We start from the raw sequence: 14460 nt of genomic DNA, 5'->3' as shown, positions 1-14460 counted from the left end.
TGCCCCGCGGAGGACCTTAAGGTCCACAAATGACAACACTTTGGAGGTCCCAAGTCGCAAGGTGGTTAGATTGGTCTCAACTAGGGCCAGGGCCTTTTCAGTACTGGCCCCGACTTGGTGGAACGCTCTGTCACAAGAGACTAGGGCCCTGCGGGACTTGACATCTTTCCACAGGGCTTGCAAGACAGAGGTGTTCCGCCTGGCCTTTGGTTTGGACTCAGTCTGACCCTTATGGTTTCCCCTCCCCTTATGGTTTTGATCTATGGGCTACTTTTAAGATGAGGCTGCATTTTAAATTGCATTTTAACCTGTATTTTAAATTGGTTTTTCCCCCTATTATGATTTTATTGTAATTTTACTGATGTTAGCCGCCCTGAGCCCGACTCTGGCCGGGGTATAAATCATCATCATCACCACCACAGTTTGTGAGTTGTTGGAGAAGAGCTATAGTTCAGTGGTAGAGCATCTGCTTTGCATGCAGAACATTCCAGGTTCAATTCCCAGTATCTCCAGGTGGGAGAGACTCCTTCCTGCAACCCTGGAGACCTGTTGACAGCCAGTGCGGACAATGCTGAGCTAGATGGACAATGGTCTGAGTTGGGAGAAAGCAGTTTCCTATGTTCCCACAAAAGATTCAAAGGAACTTACAAAAATTAAAAATCCAAAACATAGTAAAATGTTGAAAACAGTATTAAGGGGGTCACACAATAAAGCACATCCATCTATGTCCCAACACGGACTCAACTACCAAATATCCACCCCCCCTCCCCAGTGTTAGAAACCAAGATATGAAAACTAGGAGCTAAATGGCACCTTAAACCTAGGTTATGGGCGCAGCAATGGAGTGCCTATGCACACTTTTTAAATAACAAGAATACAAAGCTGAAAATGAATGAACTGTTCATTTTTCGCATGGCCTAGTCCTTCCCCTGCGCACCCCTCTAATGTTTTTAAGAGGGTCTCTTTTCCAGTCTTCAGAGAGTGGATGGAGTCCCCCTTTCCTTCCACTCTGCAGTTTTAATCTGAAATCTTAAGCGCAGTACTGCACCCAGAGCTCAGAAACTGCTCACGCTAATGAAATTCCCTGTTGCAAAATGCGCCTAGAGCAATGGGAGTTTCGAACACTGATTCCTCCCCCCCCCCCAAAAAAAATATTCAATGGCTGCAGAAAATTAATGCTCAAAAATGCCTGGAGAAATAAAAGGTGATTGATGGGGTGGGGGGGGGGGGAGACGACCAAGCAAACAAAATGCCAGCATTGGTCCATTGTTCCGAAGACAGGGGGCCACTACTGAAAAGCCTAACAAATATGTATAGTACTGTAAAGTACATTAAAAAGGCAAAATTCTATGTCAAGCTACAGAGGAAGGTTAAAGCTTGAATTTACATGCCACAGTGGAGGATTCCTACAGCCAACGTTAGATCCATCTGCCTTTGACTGTCCCATTTAGAGAGACTGGACTGAATGCGGCCATCTGCTGGGAAACCAAGGAAGATTTGCAACCCAGGGGTACGCAGACATCTCTCATCCCATGCCTGCATGATGAACGTGTGGAGGGAGAGCAGGATCATGCCCTTGGACCTTGTCTCTCAACTTCTGCTTGTTCAGTATTAGCGTGGAAATTTATGCACACACAATACTTTTCACGTAAATGCTGAACATATGAGAAGTGGGAAGAGGGGAGGGGAGAGAGGACAGGCATGATCCTGCTCCCCTCCATGTGTTAAGTGTGTGTGTGTGTGTGTGTGTGTGTGTGTGTGTAGGGTGGGAAGGGAAGTCTACATGCCCCTTCCATCTTGAACAATGACACCATATATCCAGGAGAGAAGCAGCTTTAATAAACTGGAAAATAAAATCCAATAAAATCCAGATCAACCCCCTTGTACTCCTCAGTACTTTCAGGTGACAACTATACAAGGCCTCTTGCAGAGGTCAATCTCAGTTTTGTTACTTGGAGAGGGTGATAATTGAACTGGTGCCTTCTGAAAGCAAAACACGTGTCCTGCCACTGAGCTATGATTCCCCTCCCTTAAAACAACCACAACACCCAGATGTTTATCAACAGCCATAGTTGTTGGCGCAAAAAGTAGGATGTCACACCTTACCTGTCCCCAGTCTCCTGTTTTCCACTTTGGGCACCTGCCACCTCTACACTTTCTTTGCACATTCGGTTTAGCCAGGTGTTTGCAAAGACTGTTTTCTAAATGTGTCCCATCCTTCGACAAGCAATAAACTTCTCGATACTTCTGCCCTCGTCCACAAGAGACAGAACACTGAAATGTAAAGGTAAAGACAAATATATCTTATACAGCTAGTTTTACGGCCTTCTACATGGTTTAGCGAAAAATACAGCATAAGACTATTTGGGGGTTAAGTGAGCAAGGAAGTGGATTTCATGTCCCCCACTCAGAGAACGAGAGAGAACAGAGTACCCTGAGGCTGCTTTGCAATAATAATAAGCAATAGCTGTCCCTCAACCTCTACCTCCCCAGGTCTCTCCCTATCAACCTTCCCATAAATACAGCACAGGTCATTATCCCAAAGAATAGCAAAGGAGAAGGAGAGAGAAGTGGCAACTGAGGAGATTTGGAGAAAAAAAACTGCCTCTTCCACACTATATTTTCAGATCTTTTGTAGGCAGTGCTATTTTTCTAGAAAAAGAGGTCCTGGAACTCACCACGAATGCCTCCCTTGTTCTCTTATAATGGCAATCGCACCTACCTGGGAGGTGCCGGAACTGAGTTCCAGTGAGTTCCGCCTGAAAAAAGCCCTGGTTGTAGGTCTTTTTACCAAAATTACTGCTGTGAATATAAACATTTTGTGTCAAACTTAACGGGCATTTCGATAATCTCTAGAAAGTTCTGAAATGCAACATTTTTTAGAAAAACATAATAATCTAAGATAAGCAAAGGAGCAATGATGAGGGAACACAACTGAACTGCAGCTAGGACTAAAGAGTGACTGAAAAAAAGTTTGGTGAAGCAAAGATTGTTATTAGGGGAGCAAGAGTTTTGCTGTACATGTTAAATGCAAACATAGCATGAGAAAGAAGACTGAAATATACTGAGGAACGGTGGTGGTGGAGAGGGTAGGAAAAAATATTTGGGGCAAGCATCTGCCACCCCTCACTATCAGGGGTGACAGGAATCAGTTCCTTACACTTCTATATTACGCTAGAATTGGGGTGTTGGGTGGGGAGGAGCTCCTGAAGTCCAAATAAGAACATGAAAAGCAATTGGACAGAACACAGGGAGGATTAACAGTGCAATCCTAACCAAGTTCCTCCAAACATTGTCAATCATGGCAGAAATGGGGAGCAACACACTCGCTCCCCGGCTTCTACTGCATTTCAGGTCATTCTCTACACCCATTAGAGGGTGACTGCTGTGTAGGCTCCCTCTGCACTTTGGAACTCAGATTTTCCAAATCTTACCTAACTAAGCTGGCTCCCCACTACCTTCCAATTCATGGCAAACATCGGGAATGCAACTGATCCAGTGGGATAAGAATGTTTGCCCCCTTTTCCTCCTCTGTACCATGATTTACCCCAATGCATGCTGGGAGACAGTGTTGAGGGTAGAAATGCCTCAGTCAGTTCCATACAAACGTACCAGTTGACCTGCTAGCAATACTATGATAGACGCTTCTGCCAGCAGCCTCAGTGGTCACTGCTGCCTCCAGCAGTGATGGAGAAATGTGTCAGAAGCAGGAAGATTAGATGTTAACAGAGTGAGATGTATGAACTGAATGAAAAGTAAACAAGGAATTGATTCTGTGTTACTTAAGTATATTGTTTTGTTATACAAGCGGGCAAACATCATCGTGGAAACTGCAAAGATCTATCTCCTGCAGTGGCAATTCAAAGGTGCTGGATTATATAAACAGTAAAGAGCTACAGAACTTTGTTGGAAGTACAAATAGTCCCGAATAGCAGGTCATGGAATAAAATTAGTTGGATAACTAGCCTGACATATTTTGGCACATAATTTTCACCTTCTGTTTTGCAGAAACCTGTCCTTTAAGGACCGTAACAACAGAGGGAAGGACAACTACAAATATTTAATATTGAAAATGTTACTAGTGCTGCCTTTTAAAGTGTGGGTTGGTGGCTTGCTGCTGCTTGTTAATTACACGTGTATTTAACCAGAAGGGGTTCAGTATTTTTTACACTTTATGTAGCCAGCTCCAAAGAAGGCAAAGCGGGCACAACAGGACATTACAAGCCCAAGCAAAAAGCAAACCAGCAGGTGCGTTGGCTGCAAGCTTTGTAGTAAAGCAACAAATTTCAACCTCCTTCTGCAGGTTCATTGAACTTTTACAAATGTGACCACTTCTGGCATGTGGGCCCCTGAACCATTTTGATTTTAGATTAGTCTCCACCAAAAGATTTAGGAATCAAAAGGGGTCTGGAAGCACAACAAGAATTTAATATGACAGTTCCTTGCCGAACGGGCCTCTTACTCAGCATGACGCAGGGAGAGATTCAATTTCGATTTCTTCATTACATGTTAAACAAGTCATTACATGTTATATCACACACAATGTCAGCTTAATCCTTTAGCACAAACACATTCTGTGGTGATCTTTCGAAAGTAACACTCTCCTGTTTTCTTTTCAGAGCTGAATCGATGGAGGAGGATGCAGACCACTAACATCTAACAGGCCTCTCAGGCTCTTCTGTGCAGGGCTTTAAATTGCAATTATGCGCGTGCCCCCAAGCATTAAGATTCCTGCATTGCAGGGGGTTGGACTAGATGACCCTTGGGGTCCCTTCCAACTCTACAATTCTTTGATTCTATACCCCCACCCCGCCTCCAAAGATTGAAGGTAGCTAGAAAGAGGTGGATACAGGAGTTGGGAGAATCCATCATTTTGTCTGGGGATTTAGGAAACCTTCAGATTATCTATTTATCACATTATTAACTGCACCTTAGCCACCTCTTATAATTACAATGCCATTACCGCCAATACATTAAGCATTTCCATTCACAAAAAAACCTGGCAACTGCCCCTCACTGGCATATATTTCTGCTACACATGCTCGCCCACTATCCACAAGAAGCCCTGCCAAATTGCAAGGCAAAGTGATGTCATGACCTTCGGCTATAAGTATTGTAGGGTTGGCAGAGCAGCTCTCCTCTTGCTTTGCTCCCGTCTAAATGCTCATTTGCTACTGGTGGGATGATATTAATAGGGCTCTGCACTTTATATGTGGAATTAACAGCAATTATTGCTGGGATTATTGCACAAAACAATTGCAGAAGCAGAAACACGCATTGTAGATATTTTACTTGATATAATGTTCATGAAACACAAAGGCGGGAAACTGGGAGAGGCCATGGTGGCCTGCACTTCAAATATGGCTCTCAGAAGACTTCCATCTAGCCTCTCCTCCTTGGCTTTTGTGCATCCAATTTTATCTGCTGGGATCCCATTGGGATCACCTTGGGACCACAACAGGGGTTGGGGGAGATTTAAAGCAGTGTTTAAAAACTGAGATAAGAAAGCTAGGAGCTAAATGGCACCTTAGACCTAGGTTATGGGCGCAACAACGGAATGTCTATAGGCACACTTTTTTTAAATAACAAGAATACAAAGCTGAAAATGAATGAACTGCAGCTAAAATATGTTCGTTTTTCACACAGTTTAGTCCTCCCCCTGCCCACCCCCTAATATTCTTAAGAGCATCTCTTCTCCAATCTTCAGAGTAGCTAGAAGTGGGGAGGCAGAAAAAGGTCCTCCTTTCCTTCCACTCTGCAGTTTTAATCTGAAATTTTAGGCGCAATACTGAGCTCATGCTAATGAAATTTCCTGTCGCAAAATGTGCCTAGGACAATGAGAGTTTTGAACACTGGTTTAAAGCCCTCTTGTTCCTCACACCATGGTCCACATCCGCACTGGACCCCTGCTTCCTACAATTTGCATTGCAGAGGGGAACTCCCATTGGAGAGAATGGAGGATGTGTCTGCCCCCAGTAGTTTGCAAAGGGTTAAAGTCATCCCTCTACCATGCCAGGACCCTTTGCATTGGAGGGTTGTTTTTTTTGCAATGCAAATTTCAGGTGTGCTGTCAGGGATTATGAATCATCCGATGGATGGGTTGAATGTATGGATAAGGGTGCAAATCACTGTGGGGCGGTCCTGCTCATTTTGACTCCAGCCTTACCCACCTGCTGGCATGCTGTCCCCAACACATTACCCCCATGGGGATGTGCCCTAAAGAGAAAAACAATTCCCCAACCCTGATCTGACTGTTTAACCTAAAGACAGGCCCCGATTTTTATTTTTTAAAAATGTTCATACCATTTTCAACACAACATTATTTTCCTAATTATAAAAAGACAGACAACAAAACAGCACATACATTAAAAAAGCAAAACTCAATTTTCTTTTAAAAAAATAAATTATGAGGGTAAGAGCCACCAGCAAAATCTTGCCTTCATACCTACCTATGGATCACTCCATAGCAATTGGCCCATTGTTCTGCTTGTCAACTATGTTTATTAAGCTACAGAACCACAGAATAAATAATAAAATTAATGTAAATAGCATCAATAATAAGGAACTCAGTTATACCAGATCTACCACATACACATACAGGTGCCAGAGCCATAGTGGTGAAACCATGTTTTGAGTTCCCTATGCAGAGACTAGAAATTTCACCTACTTCCCACACAATTTTTATTCTGGCATACTCATACACAGTGAGTTCCATCCTGACAGAAATGTATGAGCCACGTTCAGATACAAAAAGGCAGTTGTAGAGTTCGGATTGCTATAGCATGTGGTTGACTTTGCATGGGTCATACAAAGAGGCCAAACAATCTCCTCTTGATGTTATATTTTTCTTTCATGAACTTCTCATGTCACTGGCTGACTCTAAGTCCTGTTTTTACAGCTGCAAACTACGCGTCCTGTTTGTAACTTCCATCTCTAACAATTCCATAGTGAGGCAAGCTTTGACCCTGGGCTTCTTGAATACACAGAAAAGAAGAACAGAGCAAATGCATCTCTGGTTCTATCTGTTTGAACTGAAGGGTTTACAATCTCTTTCTGATACTCAACTGCCTTGCTCTAAGCTCTGTGAACTTGAGAGAAAGGTTCTCTATCAATTTCATTTGAGGAACTCAAGTAAGTCACTCCACTGACCTCTTCCTTATGCCAGTTAGTTGGTATAGATATTAAAGGTCAATTTCAACTCTACTTACTCATGAAATATGAGTTGCAGAAATAACTTCTGAATGGCCATGACAAGTATATAGGAAAATTAACATCCCCCAAGTGCCCCTGCCCTAGGAATATGTGCTAGAGACTTTGAAGGAGGAAAACAAAGCAGGCCAAACTCTCAACATCGATAGCGAGGATTAAATAAGTAGTAAGACAATTGTCAGCTGAATGTATTAGCACTGACAGCCAACTGTCTTAGAGCAAAGAAAATGAAGATCCAAATCTCTATAGAGCCTCAAAGCCGATACTAAAACAATACCACACAATCTAATTCACCTATCAAAATTAATGTGGGTATAAAACAACTGCACAACACATTATAAACTGAAAAATGCCATACAAATCATTAACTCACTTAAGACTCAACACACCTGCCATGGACAATTAATTTCAAATTAAGTTCAAAGTCAAATGCAAACATTCAAAGTAAAAACCCCCAACCCCATTCAAGTTTTAAAGTGTGCCTTTTGAACAGTGACAACACAAACTTGTCCAATTGGAGTAGACAACCTAATTTACACTGTGCACTGAATTGTAAAATACATTATGAGTTGCAGAAAGCTATAACTCCTCTGCATGTTTTAGTAATTGTATGTTTTGCATATGGTATTATTATGATGGATGCAAAGCAACAGTGGTGCACATGCCGATTTTTTGATATTCCTATTCTGGAAATGATGACTCCAAAGAAGAGGAACATGGAAAAAATAATGACAGCAGAAGCTTTGGAATTCTGTGCTAAACAAGTTCTGGTTACTAAGTTTATCAGATTAGGCACATTTACTTCTATCGAGTTAATATATATGTATTTGATTGTGAGATTTTTGTGGGTTCAACAATGGTAGTATTTGGTAATTGGTAGTTATTAGTAATTATTATTAGGTAATTAGAAATACTTGCTTTCCTTTTTTAAGTCATAGATTTAGGATTGGGCAATATATACAATATATGCAACTTTAGATGGGCAATATATACAACAAAGCAGAGAGACCAAGACTGAAGGACCCAGAGAGGAATGGAAAGCTGTGATGAAAATTACAACATAGCAAGCGAAACACACACAAAAACCCAAACCCTCGAAACGATTTCATTTCTTAGGATTAAAACTGAACTCCAAATATTTCACAATCTTTTAAACCTGCAGGTCTAGCAATGCAATCGGAGCTGTCATATGAACTATGAGATCAGTGGAAGAGAAATATTTTGTGGTAGGACTGGTCTAAACATTACTCTCCACACACAATTGCCTGACTGCAGAGGCCTGAATGATTCGATTTCCTCTTTGCAAATTGAACCAACTCTTTGCACAGCTGCTTTATGCAGAGGGCCTGCTCCCATGCTGGAGGCTCTGTGTGGTTGAGTGAAGAGTATCACGCTGCTTCTCCACTGCGCTATTTCATTGCCACTCTCAGCAAAATGTTAGGAACTGAGTCTACAGGTATTCATTCAAGGTCATTTTCTTCTCATCAGAATTAATTAAGACAGAGTAGTTATAGCCAGCATGGCCCTTTGGACAGATGAATTTTACATATGGATGTAAGAATTTCTTTTTTAATCTGTATTCATTTACAGCCTGGGGCAAGTCAGTGTAGTCCTCAGGCAACAACTCATAAAAATGTGCTAATTTCAACACCACCATCATTATTAATACCATTACTTTTTTCCCATTACAAGGTTCCCGTGATGATAAATGGGTAAGGATTGCAATGTACTGTAAATACTGTCAGAATGCTAGTTAATACTATCAGCATCACCTCTGGATTTATATTCAAAATTACTACCCTGGTTTTGGATAACACAGAAAGGCTTGGGGGGGGGGGGGACTTTAACTCATTAATAGTCTTAGCCTGCCCAGTCCTAAAGATTTAGCAAGTTTAACAGCATCACCTTATACATGCCTACTCAGAAGTATCCAACACTGAGTACAATGGAATTTACTCAGAGGTAAGTTCATATAGGCTGCAGCCTAAAACAAACATTGCAACAGAACAGGGGTGGCAAAACTTCTGGAGCTCCACAAGCCTGATTCTTATCCAAATAAGCACTGTGGACCAAATTTGGAAGGTGGACAGCATGGCTGTCAATCGCATAGTACATCACATTTTGCTGGTGGGTGGGGCAGCCCCTTTTTTGGGGGGGGGTCCTACTTGGGAGGGGTCCATTTCCAACCTCACGTGCAGCAGACTAGGGAGCTCAGAGCATACTTCTGGCAAGCTACTTGCTTCCCCCCTCCTCACCACTTACACAGAGGGGAGAAAAAGCTATCTTTTGCAAGCATAAGCAGCCAAGTGGAGAAGCTTTGCTTGCTGCTGTTGCTTGTGAACACCCGGATGAAGGAAGCAGCATCACTCTCCCTTCTCTTTAGCTGATTTGGGGACAGGGTCCAGCTAAGGGATGAGTTTGGTTGTGCAGGAGAGCCCAGCGCTTAGCAGGATGGCTGTCCTGTTGCATCAGCTGCTTAACGCTGGGTTCCCAAAGCTGTTTGAAGCATCCACCCATCTCCTCCTCTAAGTGAAGGAGAAGAGGTGGCTGCTTCAAAGAGTGCTTTTGAGAAGCTCCTGAAAGCATCCCCCACGGATGGGGGGGATGTCTTAGATTGCTTCTTAGAAGCATTGTCTGAAGCAGCTTGCGCACTCCTCCTGCAAGAACACAGGAGGCCGAGGGGGAAAGGTGGAAGAGACTCTTCTGCCACCTGCCTGCCCACTTGCAACAGAAGCAAATGAGCTACTTCAAACAGTGCATCTGAGCAGGATTTAATCACTGACCATCAGCTGAGATGAAATCCTGTTGCCATGGCTGTGTGGTTCTGTTCCCTGCTGGGAGCCGGCATGCAGTCAAGTGCGGATTAAGCATGGTCGTCCTGCCCATCAGCTGATGTCTCCATGATGCCAGCTGATGGGCAGGAGGGTGTGGTTTGGCAGGAAAAGCCTGGCAGTCCAAGACTGGTCTGCAGAGCAGAGGTTCCTCACCCCTGCGATAAGTGACAAGGTATGGATGCTGGACTCAAGCCAAATAGAGATCACAGCTCAAAAACCAGAAACTTGAATTTAACCTGGAAGCTGGGGCATCAGTGTGACAGGTTCCCAGTTACCATTTACGGAGAGGGGGACAGGCGTTAATTTTAGTAAATAATTTATAACATGTGCAGTAGTCAATTCGTGAAGCTGTCAATGCATGAATAATACGTGCCAGAAATTTGGTGGAGTTTAGCTGTCCTGTCAAGGCAATTAAAAATACGCATTCCTTGCCCTGCAAAATATAAGCTGGATCCAGGAACACTCCCAGTTGTTGGGCGCTAGAAGGAAGTCATGAGCAGCAGAATTCTGTTCTAAGTTACCGGTACTTTATATTCAAAAGCATGTTTGAACTATGCTAGTCTAATTTTTTCCTTAACTTCCCAAGGCAGCTTGTTATATTGCTATAGCTCTTTTGGTTAGAATCACAACCCTGTGAGACTTAAATCAGTTTTGATATACACCAGATTTTTGCTTGCTCCTAAATGAATTGCTATTTCCCTGGATAAACTTCGTTCATTCACCAGTCATGTGGGCCCCATTCACGGGGTCTCTTTAGCAACCTCTGAAAACAAGGGAACAGTCACACAAATGCCAATTCAAGTTCTTCCGTGTGCTTAAATTCATGTTGATGACATGGGAAGAGTGTTCACATATTTGACTTGCAAATTTAAAGAGCACTGCATTTTTCAGGTCTGCTATTTCCCCCCCCCACACACACATTTTTAACATTCACCTAGCTTTTGCAACCTATTTTTATTTTATTTTTTTCAAAGGCATTTCTAACTCATTTCTAGATAGCCTTGTTTACTCCAGTCACTGCTCTTCTCTTTTCAAGCCCTATGCTTGGCACTTTGAAATGTGTCAAACACCTCCCGTTATTGTAGTGTCAGATAATTTATCAGCGGGTTGTCCCAGCCACCTATCAAATTGGTCCGAGGAGGTCGGAGAAATAAAGATTTGTTTCACCAGGCCAAAAAAAGGCTCCCCACCGCTGTACCTTGAAAACATAATTTTAGGCCAAGTTAACTATGGTGACTAACTAGGGACGCAGGTGGCGCTGTGGGTTAAACCACAGAGCCTAGGGCTTGCCAATCAGAAGGTCGGCGGTTCGAATCCCCACGACGGGGTGAGCTTCTGTTGCTTGGTCCCAGCTCCTGCCAACCTAGCAGTTCGAAAGCGTGTCAAAGTGCAAGTAGATAAATAGGTGGGAAGGTAAACAGGAAGGTAAACGGCGTTTCCGTGTGCTGCTCTGGTTCGCCAGAAGCAGCTCAGTCATGTTGGCCACATGACCCGGAAGCTGTACACTGGCTCCCTCAGCCAGTAAAGCAAGATGAGCGCCGCAACCCGAGTTGGCCACGACTGGACCTAATGGTCAGGGGTCCCTTTACCTTTACCTTAACTATGGTGACAGATATTAAGTGATCTTTCTGCTACAACTGCACTACTCCTAACATGAAGCCTGTGGTTGTATTCATGAGAAATTCAAATCATGATTTTGGATGAGTCCCAACAAGCTCAAGAATAGTCTTGGTTCCCATTCCCATTGCTTCCCTCTCCTCCTCCTGCATCGCTGGAAAGAGGATTTTGATATAATTCAGTTTCACCTTTAAAAAGTTTTGACTTAATATTGCATTCAAACAAATTTTGTTTGAATGCACAATGGTGTTTAACAAATCAGCTTTATAACATTATGCCTAGATCCCTTAAGAGTGAAGCTTCTGAAGGTCTTTTCACGTGAACTTCTTTCCCCTCCGAATAAAACAAAGCAACTTTTAAAAATTACGGAAGAGCTCTGCATACAGTGCTGCCTTAGAGATAATTTAACAAGCATTTTGATTGGAAGACCTGCATTTTGACCTTGGTTTTTAAAGATACGTGGGCAAAGCTGGCCTGAATTTTGAACACAAGTGGAACTGTATACAAAGGGCTGAGCCCAATGCACTCATTGCATGAGTGGAATAACTTCTGTTCATGCAATGGAACGTCCCCTTCCCTTTTCCCCCCTTCCAAATCTGCTCTGGGGACTGACTTCACTGGCTGCAAACCAAGATTGGGATGTGTGTGAATATGTCCCAGCTAGACCACACGAGTCCAGCTTACCAAAAACTCCACCTGTGTTAGCTGCCCCTTCGTGTCTAGCTAAATATCAAGCAGCTCTGTATTGTCTGAAACCATTTGCTCCTGAACAAACTGGACCAACTGTTAGCAACTTATTTGCTTATCTGCATTAGTTGTGCTCTCAGACATGGAACAGCTCCATGTTCTGGCACCCGATCAGGAGGAAAAGAAGCCAGCCAACTAAATCAGCAAGCCAAATTCTATCAAGTGCTCTGAGGACAGAATAAACCATGTAAAACCATACAAATATTTATTTGGTTTTTAATAAATCAAATATTGCACATTACATCATAAACCAAATTCTGTTCATAACAACAGAAGTGGTAGCTGTTTTCTGGAGATGATGCTACCCATATTAGGTTAAGTACTTTGCCCTAATCACAAAACAGAGAATTGTGCACTGTAAAAGAATAATAGATTGTAGAGTTGGACAATATTACAAGCCTTAAGATCTGTATTCAACACATTCATCAGGACCTTCTTCCTCCTGCTATTATAATCTGGACCACGGGGTGCCGGAATCAGACAGCAAGTTTGCTGAACAGGACGGATCATTAGTTGTAGTTTCCCCTCAATACCAGCTGGCTCAACATTTATTTCTGAAGAATTTGCTTCTGGTGCATTATTTATAGTGTATCAGTTAAAAAGAATCTACTTCCAATAGTGTACTGTGAAAATTCATGAGCTTGGAGCACATATACTTCTACATCACAGTGTCCTATACGCTTAAAGACATAAGACACAATTCATTTAATGGACCCTGACAGTGCTCCCACTTGCACCATGGGACTATTTATTTTTATTTTTATAGCACCCTTCACCACAAGGTCTCAGGGCAGTGCACAGGATAAAAATACAAGGTAAAAGCACAAATAAATAGCTAAAACAACAAGAACAACAACCAAACCCTCCCTCCCACTTCCTTACCCTTCTCCCTGAAATTGGGGGGTGGGAGCAACCCCAGAGGGAATTGTTCCATTTGGGAAGCTGCAATGCTTGTGCAGACACAAGGTCTGACACAGTGTGACATTGAATTCCACCCATCACACGTACATATTCAATCCTTAATGGGGGTAAAAATCTGGACAGGTTTTTAGAATTTGCTATAGCCATTCCAGCTCAAAGACTAGACATTTCATCAACCACATAGGGCTCCTATAAGGGAACATGTTATTAAATCACTACCTGTAGAATCAGTACTTTGGGGGAAGACAGATGTTTCCTTAACTAGAAAAGCCACAGTAGAGCCACATGCTATTAAGTATCCTACTGCGGCTTTTGGATTTCTTCCAACGAAACAACATGGCATCCTTTTGTATCCTTAAACAGAAGTTGCCATGGCCACGTTTTCTTTGCGATCCCCTCACATTCTCTGGTAGCAGGATCTTTAAGGAGTCAAGACATTGTATGGCGTCAATGGAATAACTTAAATAACATTCTTCTAGGCAACATCACACTTAATTTGTATCTGCTATTCTCCCTTCTCCTCCAGATTTGCGTAACTAACACTGCTACTTATGCAAACTTCAAATTTCCCACTATGTTTGATGACATCCAGACCCTTTGGAAAAATTGCATACACGTCCGCATTTGGAAAACCAGCTGGAGATCTTTATAACAGAGATTCATGAAGGCCTGACAAGTACTAGTCCCATACTTCCGCAGGATGCCCATCTTCTTAGGAAAAGGGATATCAAGATTTTTTTATTTTTTTTAAAGTGAACCGGTAAAGCACTTACTTTATAGGTTTCAGCTAAATCGAAGTTAAACGCACTCAGCAATTATGCCTTCCTCGCTTGAGGACTCTCTCCCTAATGCATTTTGAAGTAGAAGAGAAACTGGGTAGTTATGCACCAAATTACTAGGCACCAGTAACAGGGTTAGATTGCAGACTTAGGAGCTCTCTGGAAGAAGGAAAGAGAAAATTGCCTAATTCTCATGGGCATTTTAGTGCAGGAAACCCGTGCAGAAATAAAAATGAAGAGAGACCAAGAGCAATGTGTTGAAAGAATGTGTAAGCAATGCCTCCAGACACTGGCACTATTGTAGAATGAAAAAATTACTTAGGGAGTAAAGGAGTTTCAGCTTATGAAGTAGT

General features: G+C 42.6%; 1 protein-coding gene across 5 annotated transcripts in view; it reads right to left on the bottom strand.

Annotated features, from left to right (window-relative positions):
- Positions 1 to 14460, bottom strand: part of ADAMTS9 (ADAM metallopeptidase with thrombospondin type 1 motif 9) — a 154914-nt gene that overhangs the window by 39111 nt on the left and 101343 nt on the right. For 4 of the 5 annotated variants that reach the window (XR_014522903.1, XM_083491026.1, XM_083491027.1 and 1 more), the window contains one exon: positions 2107 to 2274. The exons of the other annotated variant lie outside the window; for it this stretch is intronic. Coding sequence is in view for 3 of the 4 variants with exons in the window: in XM_083491026.1 (XP_083347152.1) it covers positions 2107 to 2274 (168 nt within the window). In the remaining variant the exon portion in view is untranslated. The remainder of the gene's footprint in view (positions 1 to 2106; positions 2275 to 14460) is intronic. 5 annotated transcript variants of the gene reach the window in all.

This window comes from Podarcis liolepis (genome assembly GCF_965112155.1).
Source record: "Podarcis liolepis genome assembly, chromosome: 2".
NCBI classification, from domain to species: Eukaryota; Metazoa; Chordata; class Lepidosauria; order Squamata; family Lacertidae; genus Podarcis; species Podarcis liolepis.
This window is presented reverse-complemented; position numbering and strand designations above follow the sequence as displayed.